The following is a 19,558-nucleotide window of genomic DNA, read 5'->3' on the forward strand; positions in this document are numbered from 1 at the left end:
CAGATGACTTTGAAATTCCATGTCTACTGAAGACCAGATGAAACCCACATATTCAAATGCAAATGAGTATAGGAATATAGATAAGAAACTTGAAAGCTTTGCTATTCCTGAAATTCTAAACCCCGTTCTAGATGTTCAGACTGCAGAAGTATAGTTGAAGATGACATAATATTGCAAGATGTAAAAGAAACTTTCTCATAAGTTGAGTTCAAGAGGAAAACCATTATCTGGAAGTTGTGGTTCAAAGGGAGTGTGCATCTACAGTATGAAGAGAATCAGAAACAGACAAAGGTTGTCCTGCTGCAAAGACAGAACAGATCAGCAGTGGAAAGAACACTGTCGTTGATGATCCATATAGTCGAGAAGAAGTTCCAAGTCCCCTTTAACAACCTGGCGTTCATCCCAACAAGACCTCCAACAAATTTAAAAAGTACAGTCAATGATCATGGGACCCTCAAATCAACCTAGGAGGTTGCTCTGCATTTGGGGGATTTTCCAACTAAAGAAGGATGTGATTTGCAAGGAACTTATCCTGGTGAAATGGAGACGGAAGCTACAGAAAGTACCTCGGAATCCCAGATGAGCTCTTGGGATGATTTAGATATGTTCTCTGCTCCACCCACCAAAGGGACGGATGAGTTTGATTCGAAAGACTTCCCAGTTATGAGCTAATTCGTGCTACCTGGAGGCCACTGAAAGAAATAATTGCTTCCACCCAACTAGGCAGAATGTCTCAGGCATGCATTGTGCATTTATAACTGGGTGATTTCTCTGTTCCTAGTTTATTATCTTATGATGCATTGTTATTCTTGCCTTATTTTCTTAAGAAATGTTAATTTTATGTATGGTGACTTTTTGCATGTTTTAATTATAATTGGAACTAAATCCAAGGAATAATGAACTTTAATCTTACAACAGACTTCTTTGCTTAATCCCTGTCATGCTTCAAGTTAACTTGACAAGCATACTTTTAACTGGTTTTCCACAAGTATTTTTAACGTTAAATTGCCACTTGTCAGTTTGCTTGGTTCTGAATTTAACCATGTATTTACAGAACCAATCTAGAGTCAGCTTTTGTTTGCTGGCATATGACAAAGTAACTTCAGAATTGTATACCTTTAATATCTTTATGTAAACTTAACTCTTGGCCTTTTGTCAAGACATCACAGTAGTTTTTTCCCCTTCATACAAATAGTCAAAAATGGAAGTTTGGGCTGTTGAAATTATTGTACTTTATGTAATTATTCATTCTCACTTTGGTATTTGTAGATAGTCCTAGTTAGACTCTTCTACCTACCGTGTTTCCCCAAAAATAAGACCAGGTCTTACATTAATTTTTGCTCCAAAAGACGCATTAGGGCTTATGTTCAGGGGACATCATCCAGAAAAATCATGCTAGGGCTAATTTCCCGTTAGGTCTTATTTTCAGGGAAACATGGTGGCTCCATCAGTTAAGGCAATGGAAGCGACGTAGAAAGAAGTTTTGTTTTTACCAGTTAATTTACGATGTGAATTTTTTTTGTAACTAGTAATATGTACAGATTCTTTGTTCAACTATTCAGTTGTAAACTTCTTGCTAAGACCTTTATGTTTGTATGTAATGAGATTGAGATAATAAAAAGGACCTTTGTAATAATAATAAATAAATTAGACACAGTCTTACTCTGAACAGGAACCTGTGTGCAAGTACAGCAGGTTGTGGGAGGGGTTCCTTAGATACGGACTGTGGTGAGGCAGTGAGAGGGGGAGATAAATGTGTGGGGCGAAATCTCGGAACCCTTCTTGAGAGTTGATGACCAGAAGAGGCCTTTGAAGGATGGAAGCCTGGTATATTTAAGTAGTGAAGTGAAACTAAGGTGAGGGGACAGGGCAGGTAACAGGTAATCAGAAATTGAATGAAGCCTTTTGAATTTGAGTATGTAACTGCATGACCTCAATGATGAGTTTCCACTTTGGTGTCCCCAGAGGTGCCACTTCAGACGCACCCCGTTGTCCCTCTTCTTTGTCTGCAGTTACTGACTGGTGACTTTTTGAGGAAACATTGGCCAGAATAGCTTGGCCTGGGTGTTGTCACATGTGACCATTTCTTCTGTTATTTCTTTTGAAGGAGATCTCTTCGCTTCTACCTTCCTCATTAAGAACGGGGCCCTAGTCAGTGCTGCTACATTGGGTGCCCAGGAGACACCGTTGCACCTGGTGGCGTCGTACAGTTCAAAGAAACACTCAGCAGATGTGATGTCTGCGATGGCACAGATTGCAGAGGCCCTCCTGCAGGCTGGTGCCAACCCCAACATGCAGGACAGCAAGGGCAGGTCAGTTGGGGAGCAAACAGACTGTTCTTCGCGCCCTTCCCAGAATGTTATTTTATGGTGGCACGTAACCGGCAGACAGGGCCTTCATGTTCTTTTAGTTTGGCATTATACAATCTGATTTTTATTGAAATCACAAACATTGATTTGCTACACAAATGAGAGGCACAGCTAAGGCTAGAGGCATTTGGGGAAACCATCTCCATCTTGAGTAACTGTGGTCCTTAGATTTTTAAGCAATTTCTATCATCTTCAGAGTGGTCATCTAGTCCAACTCCTCCAAGGTAACCTTCTTCCAGCATCTTGGTTAGAGTTGCTTGGATAAAGCAACTAATTATTTCTAATAGTTGGGAAATTCTCTGTATTAAACCCACTTCTATCTTCTTGTAAATATTCCCACGTTAGATATTTCTGTCGGCACAGCGTGCAGTCGTCTGCCGTAGCACAGCCCTTTGTGTATTTGACAGCAGCTGTCGTGTTCCTTTTGCCCCTGCCAAGAAACGTGTAGTGGAGGTTTCTTTGTGGTTTAGAATCTAAGAAAGAATTGCTTGTGTTTGGGATAGCAGTGTAGGAGACAGCAGAGGGGAGTGAATCCGCCTGAATCACCAACAGTAAGTTGGACTCACTTTTCATCATAGCAGCTCAGTATTTTATACTTTCGAAAACCCTCTCAAAAAAACAAGAGTTCTGATAAATTGTCAGAATAGGAAAATAGTTTCATGTGATGGATAAAATACTTAATAAGATGGAGCTCCATGAACTCTCAATATCATGTGGTAATAACTTTATTATTCAAAATAATTGCATCCTTTTATTTTTGTCTGTTGCTCTCCCGCCCTCATCAGTAAACTCTGGCGGTCTGTACCTCTGAGGTAGATGCCAGCCCCCGGGGTCCCTGTTCTCTGCAATGGCAGTCTCTCAGGATACTGGAGTGCTAAAGAAAAGCAGTGAAGAGCAGTTAAATGCCACTTGAATCAATTCCTACCTGTTGCCACTCTGACTGTGTTTGACTGTAACAGAGAATTATGGGAAGAAAAATACTTCTTTTCAGAAGTGTGGAGGACTGTAGGGGATAATATGCATACCTATGGTAGAAACTGCTGGTTTAAAAACATGAGAGTATATACACAATCAGTAGGGGTCAGTATTTAATGGGAAATATTTTACATCTCTTCCTTTTATTGACTTGTCCTTTTGGCCACTGAATAAATGGTAACATATAAGCAACCGCATTTTTATTCTTTGATACTTGGTGATGGTTTTGGAAAACTGTTTGCCAGGGTGGAAAAAGACACTGATGTAGCAATGTGGAATTTCTTGGGGCTGGTGGTTCTGCATAGGATGGCAGTCGCCTCCTGCTGTGAGTAATGGGGCCTGTCCTCACTGATACCTCTTCTTGTTTATCCTGCAGGACTCCTTTACACTTGTCCATCATGGCCAGGAATGAATACGTGTTCAATCAGTTGCTGCAGTGTAAACAGTACGTAGGGAGACATGGAGAAATGAAAAGGCAGTTGTGAGGGTGGGATTGTGAGTGAAAAATAATTCTTTTAAATGTCTTTTAGTGTTATACAATTTATGAGTAAAACTAGAATTTTAAAATGATCATTCAGAAAGCATAAAGAGAGAATGTGGCCGTTGGCAGTGCAGTGTCTGCAGAAGGTAATTCGCTGTTCACGTTGCTCCTTGTTTCAGATTAGACTTAGAACTGAAAGACCATGAGAGCAGCACAGCATTGTGGCTCGCAGTGCAATACATCACTGTGTCATCCGACCAGTCTGTAAACCCTTTCGAAGATATGCCTGTGGTAAATGGGACTTCGTTTGACGAAAACAGCTTTGCAGCCAGACTCATTCAACGTGGCAGCAACACCAATGCCCCTGACACGGTAACAGGTAAAGCATGGCTCCACAAGGGCTGGGGCTCAGTCTGGAGGCTCCACTGAAATAGTATGTCAGTGTTTTACCAGCAGGTTAGCCACCGGGTGACGTGTTCCCAACTTTAACTGTGGTAAAGGTCCAAGTTAGTTTTTTTTTCTTTAACTTGTGCTTCAAAAAATTTAGCCAGACTCTGAGTTATATCCTTTTAAGCTGAAACACTGTCATTTATTTAATGCAGTGAGTTTCAGACTTTTTGGATTCAGAACCCCTTTTATCCTCTTAAAAATTATGTCTCAAAAGAGCTTTTTATTTTGGTGGATTCTAGCTCTGATATTTACCATGTTAAAAATTAAAACTGAGAAATTTTGGAAAGATGTATTAATAATTATAATAGCACATTATATGTTAACATGAAATTTTTTATGAAGAATAACTTTCACAATAAAATTTTATCAGAAGAGTGACTGGTTTCTTATATCTGCATCTATAGTCAAGCTTTTGAGATACGTTGTTTTGGTTCAAGTATCTGAAGAAAATATACCCTCACCCAATTATGTATCTGGAAAAGGAAGGCGTATTTTAAGAGCCTTTTCAGATAATTGTGGATATAGTTTTTTGATGCTACAGCAGGCAAAATTCATCAAGTAATAGTTTCTTTAAGGTTAGTTGCAATGTGGAATCTGAAACCATATTAATGAACTTTTTATACTTCGTTATATTAAAATCCGTGGTCCGTTTGTGCTTTGAATGGATCTTTTCTCCATGCATGATTTTGTAACATCATGCCTTAGTCATTTGGAAGACATTGAACCACTGAGTTATACAGCTCTTTCATATGTTCATTTTATTTTAGAATCATGTTTATTAGTATCACTTCTGATTTCATCAGAAAAGTCTTTCAGTACTGAGAAGCTATCAAACTTACAGTTGCAGATAAAAATTTTCCAAATTCTAATTTTCACCTGCAAGATCAAATTTCATCATTTGGTACAAATTGTTTTTCTTAAAGGGGCATGCTCACTTTGTTCATTTTCAAGAAAATGTCTGACAAGTACTCAAGTTTGAATACTGTAGTTTGTTCATCAGTCTTTCTTTCAAGTAATAATGATGTTTCATACAAGAAGCTTCTATTTCAGCGTGCAGTTTAAACAGTGATACAAGTGGTTTTCCTTGAGACAACTATTGCACTTTGCTACACAGCAAATGTGGCTGTATGCATACTTCTTATTTTCTCACACAGAATTTTTAAAATTTGCGTTCAATGTTGAGATTTAATAAAGCTAGTAATTCTTACTGCTTTATCAAGGACTCTCTTAGTGAAACTGGCTTTTTTTGACTGGGTGCATGGTGGTGAAGATTACAGGGACTACTATTATATTTCGGGGCCCCTGCCTTGTATTAAGGCTCCCCAGTTTGATCCACCATTGCTTTTGCACCATCAGTGCAAATATCAATGCACTGAGGAAAAGCAAATAACATCAACTATTGGTATGAAAACAGTTTTACCTCATGGGCCCTCTGAAAGACTCTCAGGTACCCCCAGGAATCCTCACACCACACTGAGAACCACTGTTTTAATGTGAATATTTCTTTGATCTGACTAAATAAAACATGGGGGTGTTTGGAAGAGAGGGATTCCATGTAATTCAGTATTGAGTACTAGCAATGTATAAAGCACGGGTATGTGCCACTGACCAGGGGAATTGGCCACAGAAAGATGGATATTAAACAGCTCTTTCCTTGAAAGAAGTTAATAATTAAAGATCAAATGAAATCATCCCTCTGGGTGACATAAAAGCTAAAGGCAGTGGTAAAAAGCTACAGGACAGGCAGTACAAGAAGAGCTGTGTTTTATACTTTTGACCCTCTGGAAGTGAGATTGTTACTAAATTGCTTTTTACAACTGTATGTTGGTTATTGCCATAGTTTTACCAATTTCTAATTTAATGACATTATGTAAGAGTGTGATATGTAAGAGATTGGTTCTTTGACATTTAGGATTGAATATTAGACATCCGGTTTTTGACATGTACGTGAAAAGAATGTGCATTCTTTCATTGTAGGATGCAGCATTCTCTGTTTACGTCCATTAAGTCAAGCTTGTTCATTATGCTATTTAAATCTTACTCATTAATTTATTAACTTTTGGACTGCTTACTCTGTCGGTTTCTTGGAGGCATAGTAAAAATTTTCCCTGTGATTATGAATTTACCCATTTCTATTACTAGTTCTGTCAGTTTTACTTTGTATACTTTGAGTTGTTTATTCAAGTTCAGGATTATTCTTTTTCCTCGTTCCATTTTTTATTGTACTCGAATTACCTAAGAGCACTGTTTTCCAACATTTCAATGATGTTTTAGCAGTCGCAGGTTCTTTGTTCTCTAGGGAGGTACAGGTATCCCCCGCTTTTCAAGTTTGTCTTACGCCACTTCACCTTCACAAAAGACCTACATTGGTACCTGTTTTGCTGCTGAAAGAAATCCAAAGAGGATTTTCACTTTTACGAAAAAAGGCAAAAAGCAAAATTAGCATTCAGCCTCTGTGTTGCAGTGGGGCAGCCTGTACCCTGGCAGAAGAGTGGCACTGCTGTTACTCTGTGTTAGTGTTTTAGGATTTATGTGTTATTTGGGATGACTTGGTAGGTTATTTTGGAGGTCTGAGAATGCTTAAAATGTTTTCCATATAAATTAACGGTATTGGTTTTTCACTGTAGGCCATTTGAGTTTACAAAAGATTTCATGGGGGGTGGCTGGTTAGCTCAGTTGGTTAGAGCCTGCTGCTGGTAACACCAATGTTGCCAGTTCAATCCCCACAGGGGCCACTGTGAGCTGTGCCCTCCTTAAAAAAAGGGGGGGGGGTTTGTAGGAAATCCCTGCTTTCAGATAGCGGGAAAACCTGTATATAATGTATGTGTGTGTACACCGCAATGGTGACAGAAGTGAAAATGGGACTTTTATTGGGAGTCTCTAAATTAGAATGACTCTCAACTAGGGGTGGAATCACTTTCTTTGAGAGAAAATGAAAAATGGTATGAAAACAAAGCAATGCTTTGTCCCATTTTTTAACCTTGTTTTTTTAGTCCTGGTATTTAATTTGAGTTTTCAAATAGTATAGATATAAAACATGAGATTTTGTGTTTATCCAAAAAGAAAATGTATTTTAATATAGAAACATTGCTCTGGGCTAAACCATTTCAAGAGAAAAAGAAGAAAAAAATTTTTTCTTTTATTTAGAAAGAGTGATAATGCTAAACAAAACATTTCTAAGCCAAGAGCCAACATATTTAAGGTCCTGGGAGTAAAACTGAAGTATTTAAGGAACATTTTCTGGTAGAACTTCAGCTCACAATGTCTTCAAAATGGTCATCTAGCCCAGAGTTTCTCAGACATGGATGACACCCCGCCCCCACCGCCATCCCTCGGGACATGTGGCATCATCTGTAGACAGTTTTGATTGTCACAACAAGGTCGGGAGTGCTACTGGCATCTAGTGGGCAGAAGCCAGGGATACTGCTAAATATGGTGCAGTATACAGGGCAGACCCCTCCCAACAAAGAATTATCTGGCCCCAAAAGTCCGTAGCACTGCTGCTAAGAAACTGTCCTAATCTAGCCCCAGGAAGGAGATATAACTTACCTCTGATCCTGGGCAGTGGCTAGTGCAAACCCAGGGAAGAAAGAATGTGTCCTGCCTTCCAGACCAAGTGTTTGCTCCGCCCAGGCTCATCCTGCCTGTGTGGACTTAAATGGTACTCACTTCTGGTGTGGACTTCTCAGCTGTGAAAGGTGGTGGGCAAGGGCAGGGTGTGGTGCAGTGTGGAAGAGGACCTCATTTTTATGCAAATGGCCGAATGAATATGCCCATTTTCTCCTAGGAAATTGCTTACTACAGCGGGCAGCTGAAGCAGGAAATGAGGCAGCAGCTCTTTTCCTGGCAACCAATGGTGCCCACGTCAACCACAGAAACAAGTGGGTAAGTATGACAGGGCAGCCAGGGGAAGCAGTTGTGACCTATGGAAGAAACGCAGTGACAAGTTTAGAGGAAAGAATGGAATGGATTCTTTTTTCAATTTTTATCTAAGTAATACATGCACACGGTTAAAAACCCAGAGTGATAAAGTTGCTTTTATCCTCAAATATTGGTTGGTTGATTCATTCAGCAACCATTTCCTAAGCATTTGTGGTACAGCAGGTCCTAAACTACACTTACATACAGTGTGTGGATGTCTTTCTATGAATATTCTGTCATAGGAGAGAAACATGAAAGCGGTAATAATGATTTCTTTAGGGGAGGATAGTTGGGCGATGGGGGCAAGGCGTGAGGAAACTTCTTTTCACTGTATATTCTTGTAGCTTTTGAATATTGAATCAAATACCTGTAATACCAGTTATGAGTGTTTCTAATTTTAAAAAGTGGGGGAAGGTGGTCTTGATCAAAATTCGAGATGCAGGCGCTAGAGCCGGTGGGGGAAGGAGAGGTGAGGGGCACTCTGTCTCTCGGGCTGTGCTTGGGAGGCGCTTCCATTTCCTACGTGTTTATTTTTGGGACACTCAGAGGCCCTCTGCTGTTGTTTGGTAATAGTCACATGTTATTTTTATAATCAGCAAAATAATTTTAAATACAAAGTGAAGGGTGGTTAAGGTCATTGGAAATGCAGAAGATGAGGAGTCAGGGAGTTTGGAGAGTGCTTGGGAGGACGTTGAAGAAACTGAGAATGATGGCCCAGGGGAAAGGGAAGGAGAGGAGACCAGAGGGAATGGGCAGAAGTCGTGGAGCTCAGCTGGTGACAGGATGAGCCAAGGGCTGCGACTGGCACTGGGGACGGACCTGAGTTGCAGTGCTTAGACTGTCGTTATTCCTGTGTGCAGGGCACTGCCAGCCTGAAAGTGCTCTGATCTGGTCCGTTTGTTTCTGTTCAGGGAGAAACCCCGTTGCACACAGCCTGTCGCCGCGGCCTGGCTAACCTCACTGCAGAGCTCCTGCAGCAAGGTGCCAACCCAAACCTGCAGACGGAGGCAGCTCTGCCTTTGCCGAAGGAGGCTGCGTCCCTGAGCAGCTCAGTGGGCAGCGTCTACCTGCAGACGCCGCTGCACATGGCAATTGCCTACAATCATCCAGATGTGGTGTCTGTCATCCTCGAGCAAAAAGGTGGGTAGTTGGGAGTTTCTGCCTATCACTTTGACCTTCGAACATTGCTTTTGAGTAGTTCTGGCATTGGTGTTTCTGGCATTGGTGACTTGTCTTCCCCCCAAAATCCTTTCAGGTCAAAGTAGATAAGCATATAGTCTGGCCCCCGGCTCCTATGTACATTTTCCACCTGGGTTAAGGTGTTAGGAGCTCTGACTACTTCTCTCTTATTTGGGGCTGTTTTCCGGGCCGTTTCAGTGTAGGCCAAGCAAAGCTTTGCTGTGGTGTGAGCACTGTCTGAGAACCCTGCTTGCAGCAGTTCCCTCGCAAGCCTCTCATCTGCCTCTGAGCCTCCCTGGCAGGTGAACTGTGACAGAGGGGCTCCGGGAAGCCCCCGCAGTGGGGAGGCCTGCTTCCCTCAGACGGCCATCCTCACGTTCTCTCTCCTGTCCTAAAACCTGTTTCACTCGTGCCCGCACCCCAGTTGCTGTCAGCACGTTTTAGCAGTGTGCTGTGGAATGGAAGGAAGCGGGCTTTTGGGTAGAATGTGCCTTTTTTGGGTCCTCACAGGCATTGTGAGGTGGTAGGTACTATGTTTTAGGAAAACATCGCCAGGGCATTGTTTTCATCCTCTTTTCCATAACCGGGTAGTTCAGGAGTGTTTTCATAGTGGAGTCTGGTTTCCTTTTGTGAAGAGTCAATGTTTTAAGCTTAAAAAAAATTCATGTTCTTACTCACCAAGGTCACCCCAATAAATGTAATGAAAATTATTTTTAAAAAATAAATTCATTTTCCCTATAACCTTTGCTCCAGAATATCAGATTTCTGGACTTCCAATCTGTACAACGAGATTTATCACTTCTCTTTGTAAAGAAATGATTGTATTTTACCCAGTCAGTTTGAAACGAGGCTCTTATTCTCTTACATACTTTAAATGTGACCCATGGGATGGTGAAATAAAGTGTTCTTTCCCTTTTAAAAAATTTAGCTAACGCTCTTCATGCCACCAACAACTTGCAAATTATTCCGGACTTCAGCCTCAAGGATTCCCGAGACCAGACTGTGCTGGGCCTGGCCTTATGGACGGGTAAGGTGGTGACAGGGCCATTGGCATCTGCAGACAGACATCTGCCAGAAGGGAGGGGGCTGTGGAGGGCGTGGAGCTAATCACTGGGTTGTAAGACAACCTTTCTGTTGGGGTTAAGCCTGTAATACCCAGTGGGAACTGCTGGCTTTGACGTTGAGAGGGTGCTGTGTTTGTTGTAGTAAGAAGGCGAAGAAGTGGGGAAAGCTGGGCGTGCGCTAATCGGCTTGTTTCCCAGGCATGCACACGATCGCAGCTCAGCTGCTGGGGTCCGGCGCTTGCATCAACGACACCATGTCGGACGGGCAGACCCTGCTGCACATGGCCATGCAGCGGCAAGACAGCAAGAGTGCGCTCTTCCTGCTGGAGCACCAGGCGGACATAAACATCAGGTAGGCTGGGCACACTCAGACGGTTCAGAAGCACTGTCTTGCTTGTAGGACATGTTTTTTGTTCCTTGTTAAACAAAGGAAGGGAAACAGTGACTCTGAAAAAGTACAAGCGCAGGACTGTAACTGAATATATTCATACAAAGAGCATTGCAACAACTGAGCTATCAAAATGGCATGAGGGGGGAAAATACACACTTAAACATTTATTGTTTTTGTATTTTCAAAGGAATTTATCTTTGTCTTCAATGTCAGGTGATCCTGAATGACTGAGTGGGTGAAAGAAGTGTTTTGTCAAAGGGGCAGTTGGGGTGGCCTTTTATTTAGATGCTGTTAAAAGCAGCAGTTTGCCTATAAGATTTCAGCTCCTAGGATGTTGGTCAGTTTCCTTCTCGGTGACGCAGGAGGCCATGGCTGTATTTTTTTAAAAGGCAGAAGGGACAGATGCTATTGACAGGTTCAATTTCTCAGAAAAAAAATTAATGAATGTGAGTGAAGTATGTTTAAGGGATAGAGAGAATAATGGTCTCTGGGATACCCAGAAGGACACCCTTTATCATTTGGCTCCAGCTACAAATGTTGGTTTTGGTGTGCATGTCCTAACAGGACTCAGGATGGGGAGACAGCCCTTCAGCTGGCCATCAGAAATCAGCTTCCGCTTGTAGTGGATGCCATCTGCACCCGAGGAGCTGACATGTCTGTGCCCGATGAGAAGGGGAACCCCCCGCTGTGGCTGGCATTGGCAAATAATCTGGAGGACATCGCATCCACTCTGGTGAGATGAGCTCAACTCTAGCCTCTGTTTACACACAGGGATATTTTGTGTCAGAGATGAATTTGGTGCCTACGTGGTGGTGCCTACATAGCAATCACAGGAAGCAAGTGATCTGCCAAGTAACAAACTGAGTGAAGGACGAGCAGTAGAAAGTTACGTTGGGGCGGCCGGATGGCTCAGTTGGTTAGAGCGCGGTGCTCTTAACAACAAGGTTCCCGGTTCGATCCCCACATGGGCCACTGAGCTGCGCCCTCCGCCACTAGATTGAAACAACTACTTGAGTTGGAGCTGATGAGTCCTGGAAAAACACACTTAAAAAAAAAAAGAAAAGAAATCATGTTAAAAACACTTGCAGTTCAACATAGTCTCAGCCAGCATTTTTTTAGGCTGTCTTTATCAAGAAAACTACCAAGAAGCGGGAGAGCTGAGGCTTTTCCCCAGGAAGTCTTCTTCTGTGGTGGGTTTATTTGATGTGGCTGCCCTCCCTCTCACCATAGTGATAAACCCCCAAATCTCAGCTTTGTCTCCCTTGTTCAGAAGACAGGGCCCCAAAAGAGAAGGGCCCGAGATGTGACATTAAGTCATTGTGCACCTGGGGTTTTACCCAGTTGTTACTGAGGTTACCTGTTAATTACAGGTACGTGTTACAGAGGACTTACGAGTGTGTGTATATGTGCATGCACCTGTGTGAGTTTTCTGTTCCTTCTAGAACACAGCTCTAGAGGACACACCTTACATGTGTCTGTCTTATGTTTCTCAGACACATCCCACAGGACCTAGTGCAAGTACTTGCACAGAGCAGATTTTAATCAGTGTTTGTAAACCTAATGAATGATACAGATTAATAATTACCAGTTAATTATCAACTGTGTTTGCCTGAAAAATGGATCTAATGATGTGCACAGAGCTCAGCGATGGTGATACAAATTCTCCCCTCTGCTTGGCAGTGTCTTTGAGTGCCCTGTGTTTTTCCGCAGGTCAGACATGGTTGTGATGCCACGTGCTGGGGTCCAGGGCCTAGCGGGTGTCTTCAAACACTCCTGCATAGAGCCATTGATGAGAACAATGAGTCCATCGCCTGCTTTCTTATTCGCAGGTCCGAGAAGCCTAAGTATCTCTTCAAATCTTCTTATTCAGCTCAGTGCAAACTGGCTGCGGTTGGTTATCGTCTTGTTGTTGGCTTGACTTTCCTAATTAAGGCTATTAGAGGGTCACTGCTCTGTTAAATCGAGTCAGCCAAAGGCCTTAACTTACTTAGGAGGAGAGGAGCACGTGTGCCCAGATCAAGGAATCTAAAAGCTAAGCCAGCTTCCTGCTTTGGAAGCTGTATAGGCTCCCATAGTCAAATCGGACCAGTTCACATAGTAAAGCCAGGAGGCAGGGGGGGGAAAGAGACCACGTGGCCTCTGCAGGACCCCACCAACCCGCGTGAGCCATAACTGGCTGGGTGGGAGATAAGGTTGCTCAGGAAACCTTTAGAGCAGTGGTTCTCCCAACTTGAAATGCTTGTAGATCTCCTGGGGAGCTTTAAAGAGTTCTGATGCCCAGACCAACTGCAGAATAATCTATGGGAGTGGAATCCAGACACCAGTATTTGAGGCCAAGGACCGAGGACAGCAGTCCCTGGCAGCAGCCTGTTGTTAGTTGGATTGGATGAAACCGTACATTGATCTGCATGCCCGTAGGCTAGGAAGGCATGGCAAGCAAAGCCTTCCTTTCATTTCCCTCTTCTCTTCAGTGGCAGTGATGTGAATAGTCCCAGACAACCTGGTGCGAATGGAGAAGGAGAGGAAGAAGCCAGAGACGGACAGACGCCCTTGCACTTGGCAGCCTCCTGGGGGCTGGAAGAGACGGTACAGTGTCTTCTGGAGTTTGGTGCCAATGTAAATGCACAGGTATGGAGAAGTTCTCTTTTCTGGGGAGATAGATGGTAACCCTAGAATTAGAGAAATTTCCTCTTATGGCAAAGGGACCTTGCAGGTTCTTCGGTCCTGGTCCTCTGCTTTCCCATGAATGAGGCTAAGGGACAGGCAGATGCAGTGACTTTCTCTGGGTCATATATCCTGCCAGGGAAGGTTAATGATTCTGTGTTAAGACTTGTCTTCTTTGTCCTTCCGACAGCATGAGGAATCTTTGTTGAATCAACTTTTCTTTGCCTCCTGTCCCTGTTAGTTACAGATTTCCATAGAGCATTAGTTCTCAAGCCGAGTACAGATTGTTCCTAACTTACGATAGCTCGACTTAATGATTTTTCGACTTCATGATGATGTGAAAGCAACATGCATAATAAATTACATGAGATATTCAACGCTTTATTATAAAATAGGCTTGGTGTTAGATGATTTTGCCCAGTTGTAAGCTAATGTAAGTGTTCTGAGCACATTTAAGGTAGCCCAGGCTAAGCTATGACATTCGTTAGGTTGAGTGTGTTAAATGCATTTTCGACTTAAAATATTTTCAAATGACCACGAATGTATTGGGTTGTAGCCCCCTGGTAAGTTGAGGGGCATCTGTACAGTGTTAAGGAAAATATTCCAGTGGCTCAACTGAGTGTCCGTGAGTTACGTTCCTTGATGCTTTTCAATGTTCTAGCCTGTGAAGATTTGTGTACGCTGCCCCGTAGCCAGGTAAGGCACGGTATGACTTAGAGAGGAGGTTAGCTGCAGATCTTCTGAACCAAATGTGTTGTGCCCTGGTCACTGGAGCGTGGGGTGATGGGGAGTGACTTTTGGCTGTCTCTGTTTGGCCTCTTTAAAAGCTGATTTCAAACACAGGGTGGCAGTACTTATTCTCAGAACGAAATTGGATTTAAAAGTTATCCCCCTTCGTATTTTTCCTGAGTTTTATCTTTCATTGGGATGTTGCAATCTGTGCCTTGTCCCCCTAGGATGCAGAAGGGAGAACGCCTGTCCACGTGGCCATCAGCAACCAACACAGCGTCATCATTCAGTTGTTAATTTCTCATCCTGACATCCACTTGAATGTACGAGACAGACAAGGGCTGACCCCTTTTGCCTGCGCCATGACTCACAAGAACAACAAGGCAGCCGAGGCCATCCTAAAACGAGAGTCTGGGGCTGCTGAGCAAGTAAGTGGCCAACGCCCAACACTCTCCATGGGATCCCAAGCGTGGCAGAACCTGTTACGTGGAGAGTAAACATACGTCTCCAGTTAAACAGGTTTCTTCTATATAAAGACATGTTTTGAAAGTATACTCTTACTTAAAATTTGGCCATTCAGATGTCCTGTCAGTGCTGGATGAGATTTCCTTGCTCTGCCCTGTGTGTCAGCCACCTGATGGATTGAAATTGAAGTTGAGGAGCTTTTGGTGTGATGTTGGCGCAACTTTCTAAGTGTTTTGGAGTTCAGTTGTTATCATTCATCTCAGCAAACTCAGTTGTCCTGTTCTTTCTGGATGGTGAACTGTCAACCTGCAACAACAGATTGTGGGAAATGGCAGTAGCAACTGAGCTGAGGCAGGAGCTGGGATGAGTTTGTTCAATCAGTCCTACACACACCTGAATCTCCGTCCAGCACTTAGAACACTGCCAACATCTCTGAACAGCCTTTTACGAAGGTAAAATGGAAACTTGAGAGCTGAACAAAATGAAACCTACATGGTTGAAGACTGTTGCTTGGTATTCCAGACTTCTGTACATCGTTTCTTTAGCATTTGTGTAAAGGTGACTGAATCGTATAGGTATTAACCTCAACACTGATCAGGTAGTGTAAAGTGTCCGTGAATGGACATAGCCATCTCACATTTCCTCTCCGTTGAGTATGAAACTCGTACTGTGGATTAAAGTCCTTTGCAGATACATTGCCTGTGCCACCAGCATGTGCTGTGTGTGTGTGTGTGTGTGTATGTGTGTGTGTAGCATGTTGGTGTCTCCTTCACTTCTCACTGAGCACTCATAATGATATGATAGCTCTTGTAACTATGATATCCTCTGTGGTTTGACGTCCATGAGCATTTGTGTGCTTTACATCAGTTAAGCAGTCTGCGCTGTACTGTGGGCTTCCCTCCCACCCCCCAATGCATACTGTTATCCTGTAGCTGAAGCCGTTCTGAAAAGTCTGAAGATTTGTTTGACTGCTCAGGGTCAGGCTGGCATTGCGGCTGCGGTGTTAGAATGCTGGGTGCTTGCTGTAGCCCCAAGGCTAGGCTCTCCCATTGCCTTTCCCAGGCATCCCAGTATTCTGGTGCCTTCCTTTCCCTGTCTCTTTCTTGGCTTTCCACATTGTGTAGCTCCTGCTGCAGGAAGGTGCCAGAGCAGTTTGAATCTGTGCAGTGGCTCCCTTTCCCTGACCACATGGATGTAACCATACACGTGGTCATGTGCACAAATATATGTAGGATGGGTCTGTTTGGGGTGGGGGGGCATTAGTGTTGTTCTTTGGAGGGCGCTCCTGGAGCGGAGGGAACGACTACACCATGGCCTCTCCAGGTGAGTGAGGCTTGCAGATGCTCAGGAGACATTCTTGCCCAAGGAAGCCCACTAATATTTTGGTTCCCACTTGTTGCCTTAGGTGGATAACAAGGGCCGGAATTTCCTTCACGTGGCAGTTCAGAACTCTGATATTGAAAGCGTGCTGTTCCTGATCAGTGTCCAGGCTAACGTGAATTCCAGAGTCCAGGACGCTTCCAAACTGACCCCTTTGCACCTTGCTGTCCAGGCAGGCTCAGAGATTATCGTACGCAATTTGGTAAGTGTCGCCGAAACTTTATTGCGTGAAACGTGGTGACAAAGCATGGGGTAGAGTGTGTGCAGAACCTCTCATCGAACCTGGTGTGCCAGGTATTATCAACGGCCAGCGTGAATTTGGGGAACTAAACTAAAACATGGGAGAAAACAGGTGTGTCAGTGGGCAGCACATCCTAAGTGCCCAGCGGCTGCCTGGGCAGCCAGGTGCTGGAGTGAGGCCTGGAGGGAAAGCAGGATTAGGTGAGAGAGGCAAGGTGGGAGCACCTAGGGAAGGGAGACCCGCTTCTGGTCTGCCCTCTCTGTGTCAGGCACCCAACTGCTGTGTTCGAGTGAGTGCGCTCTCTTCTCTTTACTCTCTCTCTTCCTGTCTTTTTTTTTTTTCATTGAGGTATAATTAACATAGAACATTAGTTTCAGGTATACAACATTTTGATTCAGTATTTGTATATACTGCAAAATGACCACCACAATAAGTCTAATTAATATCTGTCACCACAGTTACAAAATTTTTTTTTCTTGTGATGAGGACTTTTAAGATTTACTCTCTTAGCCCCTTTCAGATATACAGTAGTATTATCAACTGTAACCATCATGCTGTACATTACATCCTCGTGACTTATTTATTTTATAATTGAAAATTTGTACCTTTGATCCCCTTCACCCATTTTGCGCACCCCCCCCCTCTCCTTGGCACCCATCCATCTATTCTCTGTATCTATGAGCTTGGAGTTTTTCTGTTTGTTTGTAAATGCCACATATAAGTGAGATCATAGTCGTACAGTATTTGTCTTTCTCTGGCTGACTTATTTCACTTAGCACGATGTCCTCAAGGGTCATCCATGTTGTCACAAATGGCAAGATTTCATTCTTTTTTAATGGCTAAATAGTATTCCATTGGGTGTGTATAAGTGCAGTGAACATGGGGGTGCATATATCTTTTTGAATTAGTGTTTTCATTTTCTTTGGATAAATGCCCAGACGTGGAATTGCTGGATCATATGATAGTTCTATTTTTAATTTTTTGAGGCATCTTCATACTATTTTTCCATAGTGGCTGCACCAGTTTACATTCCCACCAACAGTGCACCAGGGTTCCCTTTTCTCCACATCCTCACCAATGCTTGCTATTTCTTGTCTTTTTGATAATAGCCATTCTAACAGGTATGAGATGGTATCTTACTATGGTTTTGATTTGAGTTTCCCTGAAGATTAGTGATACTGAGCTCCTTTTCATGTACCTCCTGGCCATCTAGGTCTTCTTTGTAAAAAAGTTTGTTCAGATTCTCTGCCTATTTTTTATTTTTTTTTTAATTTAAATTTTTTTTTTTTTGCTATTCAGTTGTAGGAGTTATTTATATATTTTGAATCTTAACCCCTTATCAGACATATGATTTGCAAATATTTTCTCCCATTCAGCACGTTGACTTTTCATTTTATTGGTGATTTCCTTTGCTGTGCAGAAGCTTTTTTTATAGTCCTACTTGTTTATTTTTACTTTTGTTGCCTTTGATTCTGGAGTCAGATCTAAAAAATCATCACCCAGACTGATGTCAAGGAACTTGCTGCCTTTTAATTCACAAAACCACCAAGAGGGATATAGGAAATATTTTACATTTTACAAAGGAGAAAATTTAAGCTAGGAATTCCTGCCCCAAGATTAACAGTAATGTGGCTGGGATTTTAGCCATTTCTGTGTGACTCCAAAGCCTGCGCTTTCTAGTAGAATATAATGCCACCTAGGCCGGAGAAGGGCTGAGCAAAGATGTAGAGATTGGAAAGTGAAGTGGTGTGTTCTAAGTAGAAAAGTTTCATTGAAATTTGGGTAGAGAGTAAATGTGGTTGGAGAGCGAGGTAGAGACCAGATTGTAGAGTGTCGTATTTCAAACGAGGAACTGTGAGCAGCCTTCATCCTTTCAGTATGGAGAAACCGTGATAAGTGTTTGAGCTGAGAGCATGGTCCAGAGCCCTATGTCGCCTGGCTGGCCCCTAAAAGCTGGTATTTGCTGGTGTTTCCATCAGCCCCAGGTGCAGTACTGACCCCTGAGGCACTTAGCCAGCATTTGGTGCCCTGCCATTTTTGTTTTTGAAAAATACTTTCTAGAAAAACCTTTATGGCTCAATATGTGTCTTCGAGCTGAGAGAACATTTACCTTGGTGGTGGGGTGCAGGGGTATGGGGACAGGCCCACGAGTGAGGTAGCCACGGGGAGGCAGTGGCAGTGAGGGATGAACCGGAGAGTGATTGAGGAGGTGGGTGAGAAGGACGTCAGGCGTAGACGGGATGTGGAGGAAACAGCTGAGGTGGCAGAGGTGAGCTCAAAGTGGAGTCAGGCCCCGGGTCCTCAGTCTGCCTGGGCAGGTTTGAGGATCGTGGCCCTTTCACTAAGGCCACGCCTCTGCCTTCCTAAGGCCTAAGCTCACAGCTGTAGGAGTCCCTAGAAACAGCCAGTCTTCCCATCAGTGGTCATCCAGTCCTGTGAATGGGTACAGATCAATATTAGAACCTGTTCGCATTGAAACAGTCTCTTTTCCGAAACCTGTCCTCCTTCCCCCCAATTAACCAACCTCGGGGCTAGCTGTGATCCCTAGCCCAGCCCTTATGACCACGAAGACCCCTCTCTGCTACGTCCTGTCTGGACCGATGAGTGACTTGCCTGGGCACCCAGAGGCCTGGGGAGGCTGGGACTTGGCAGGCAGCGTCAGAAGCAGAGCCGCTAACCGGTGCCTCAGATTTCCCAGAGGCAGAGCACCTCACACCCAGACACAGGAGCCAGGCAAACTGGGCTCTGACTGCAAACCACACATTCTTTTCTGTTCACGGCAACTGTCTTTGACACTTTGTCGGCAAGTAGATGATGAATGAACTTTAAATACTAAATGAATAGCTAAGATATTGTTGAAAGGTCCTTCCTGACTTTGATTCGATATTTTTGGTGTTCTTTTCTTTCTTTTAAAAAAATTATATAAAACTAGTGTATGTTTTTTGCGAAAAACTTAAAACATACAAGGCTATAAAACAGAAAGTATCTGCCTTTCACCTCCAACTCTCCTCTGAGTTTGGTATATATGGTTTTAAACATCTTCACAGTTTGTGTGTGAATGTGCACATGTTTCTCTGTATCGGTCTCTCTTTCCAAATACAATCATATTATCACACTGTCTTCTAACTTGCCTTTTTTTTTTAACTTACCGTATTGTAGACGTCCTTCCATGTTCAGTCATAAATGTTTATCTTCTTACTGGCTACCGCCTCTTTTGTTTGTATATGTTATAATTTTCCTAATTAAATC

The 19,558-nt window shown here is 43.1% G+C and overlaps 1 protein-coding gene across 2 annotated transcripts in view; it reads left to right on the forward strand.

Annotated features, from left to right (window-relative positions):
* ANKFY1 (ankyrin repeat and FYVE domain containing 1) overlaps positions 1–19,558 on the forward strand; it is a 78,538-nt gene that overhangs the window by 49,359 nt on the left and 9,621 nt on the right. For both annotated transcript variants that reach the window (XM_081029455.1, XM_081029456.1), the window contains exons 8-19: positions 2,108–2,312; positions 3,721–3,789; positions 4,005–4,204; positions 8,063–8,160; positions 9,108–9,336; positions 10,304–10,402; positions 10,638–10,791; positions 11,395–11,563; positions 12,541–12,659; positions 13,302–13,458; positions 14,451–14,651; positions 16,094–16,270. In XM_081029455.1, coding sequence (XP_080885581.1) covers positions 2,108–2,312; positions 3,721–3,789; positions 4,005–4,204; positions 8,063–8,160; positions 9,108–9,336; positions 10,304–10,402; positions 10,638–10,791; positions 11,395–11,563; positions 12,541–12,659; positions 13,302–13,458; positions 14,451–14,651; positions 16,094–16,270 — 1,877 coding nt within the window. The remainder of the gene's footprint in view (positions 1–2,107; positions 2,313–3,720; positions 3,790–4,004; positions 4,205–8,062; positions 8,161–9,107; positions 9,337–10,303; positions 10,403–10,637; positions 10,792–11,394; positions 11,564–12,540; positions 12,660–13,301; positions 13,459–14,450; positions 14,652–16,093; positions 16,271–19,558) is intronic.

Source organism: Rhinolophus hipposideros, assembly GCF_964194185.1.
Source record: "Rhinolophus hipposideros genome assembly, chromosome: 20".
NCBI lineage: Eukaryota > Metazoa > Chordata > Mammalia > Chiroptera > Rhinolophidae > Rhinolophus > Rhinolophus hipposideros.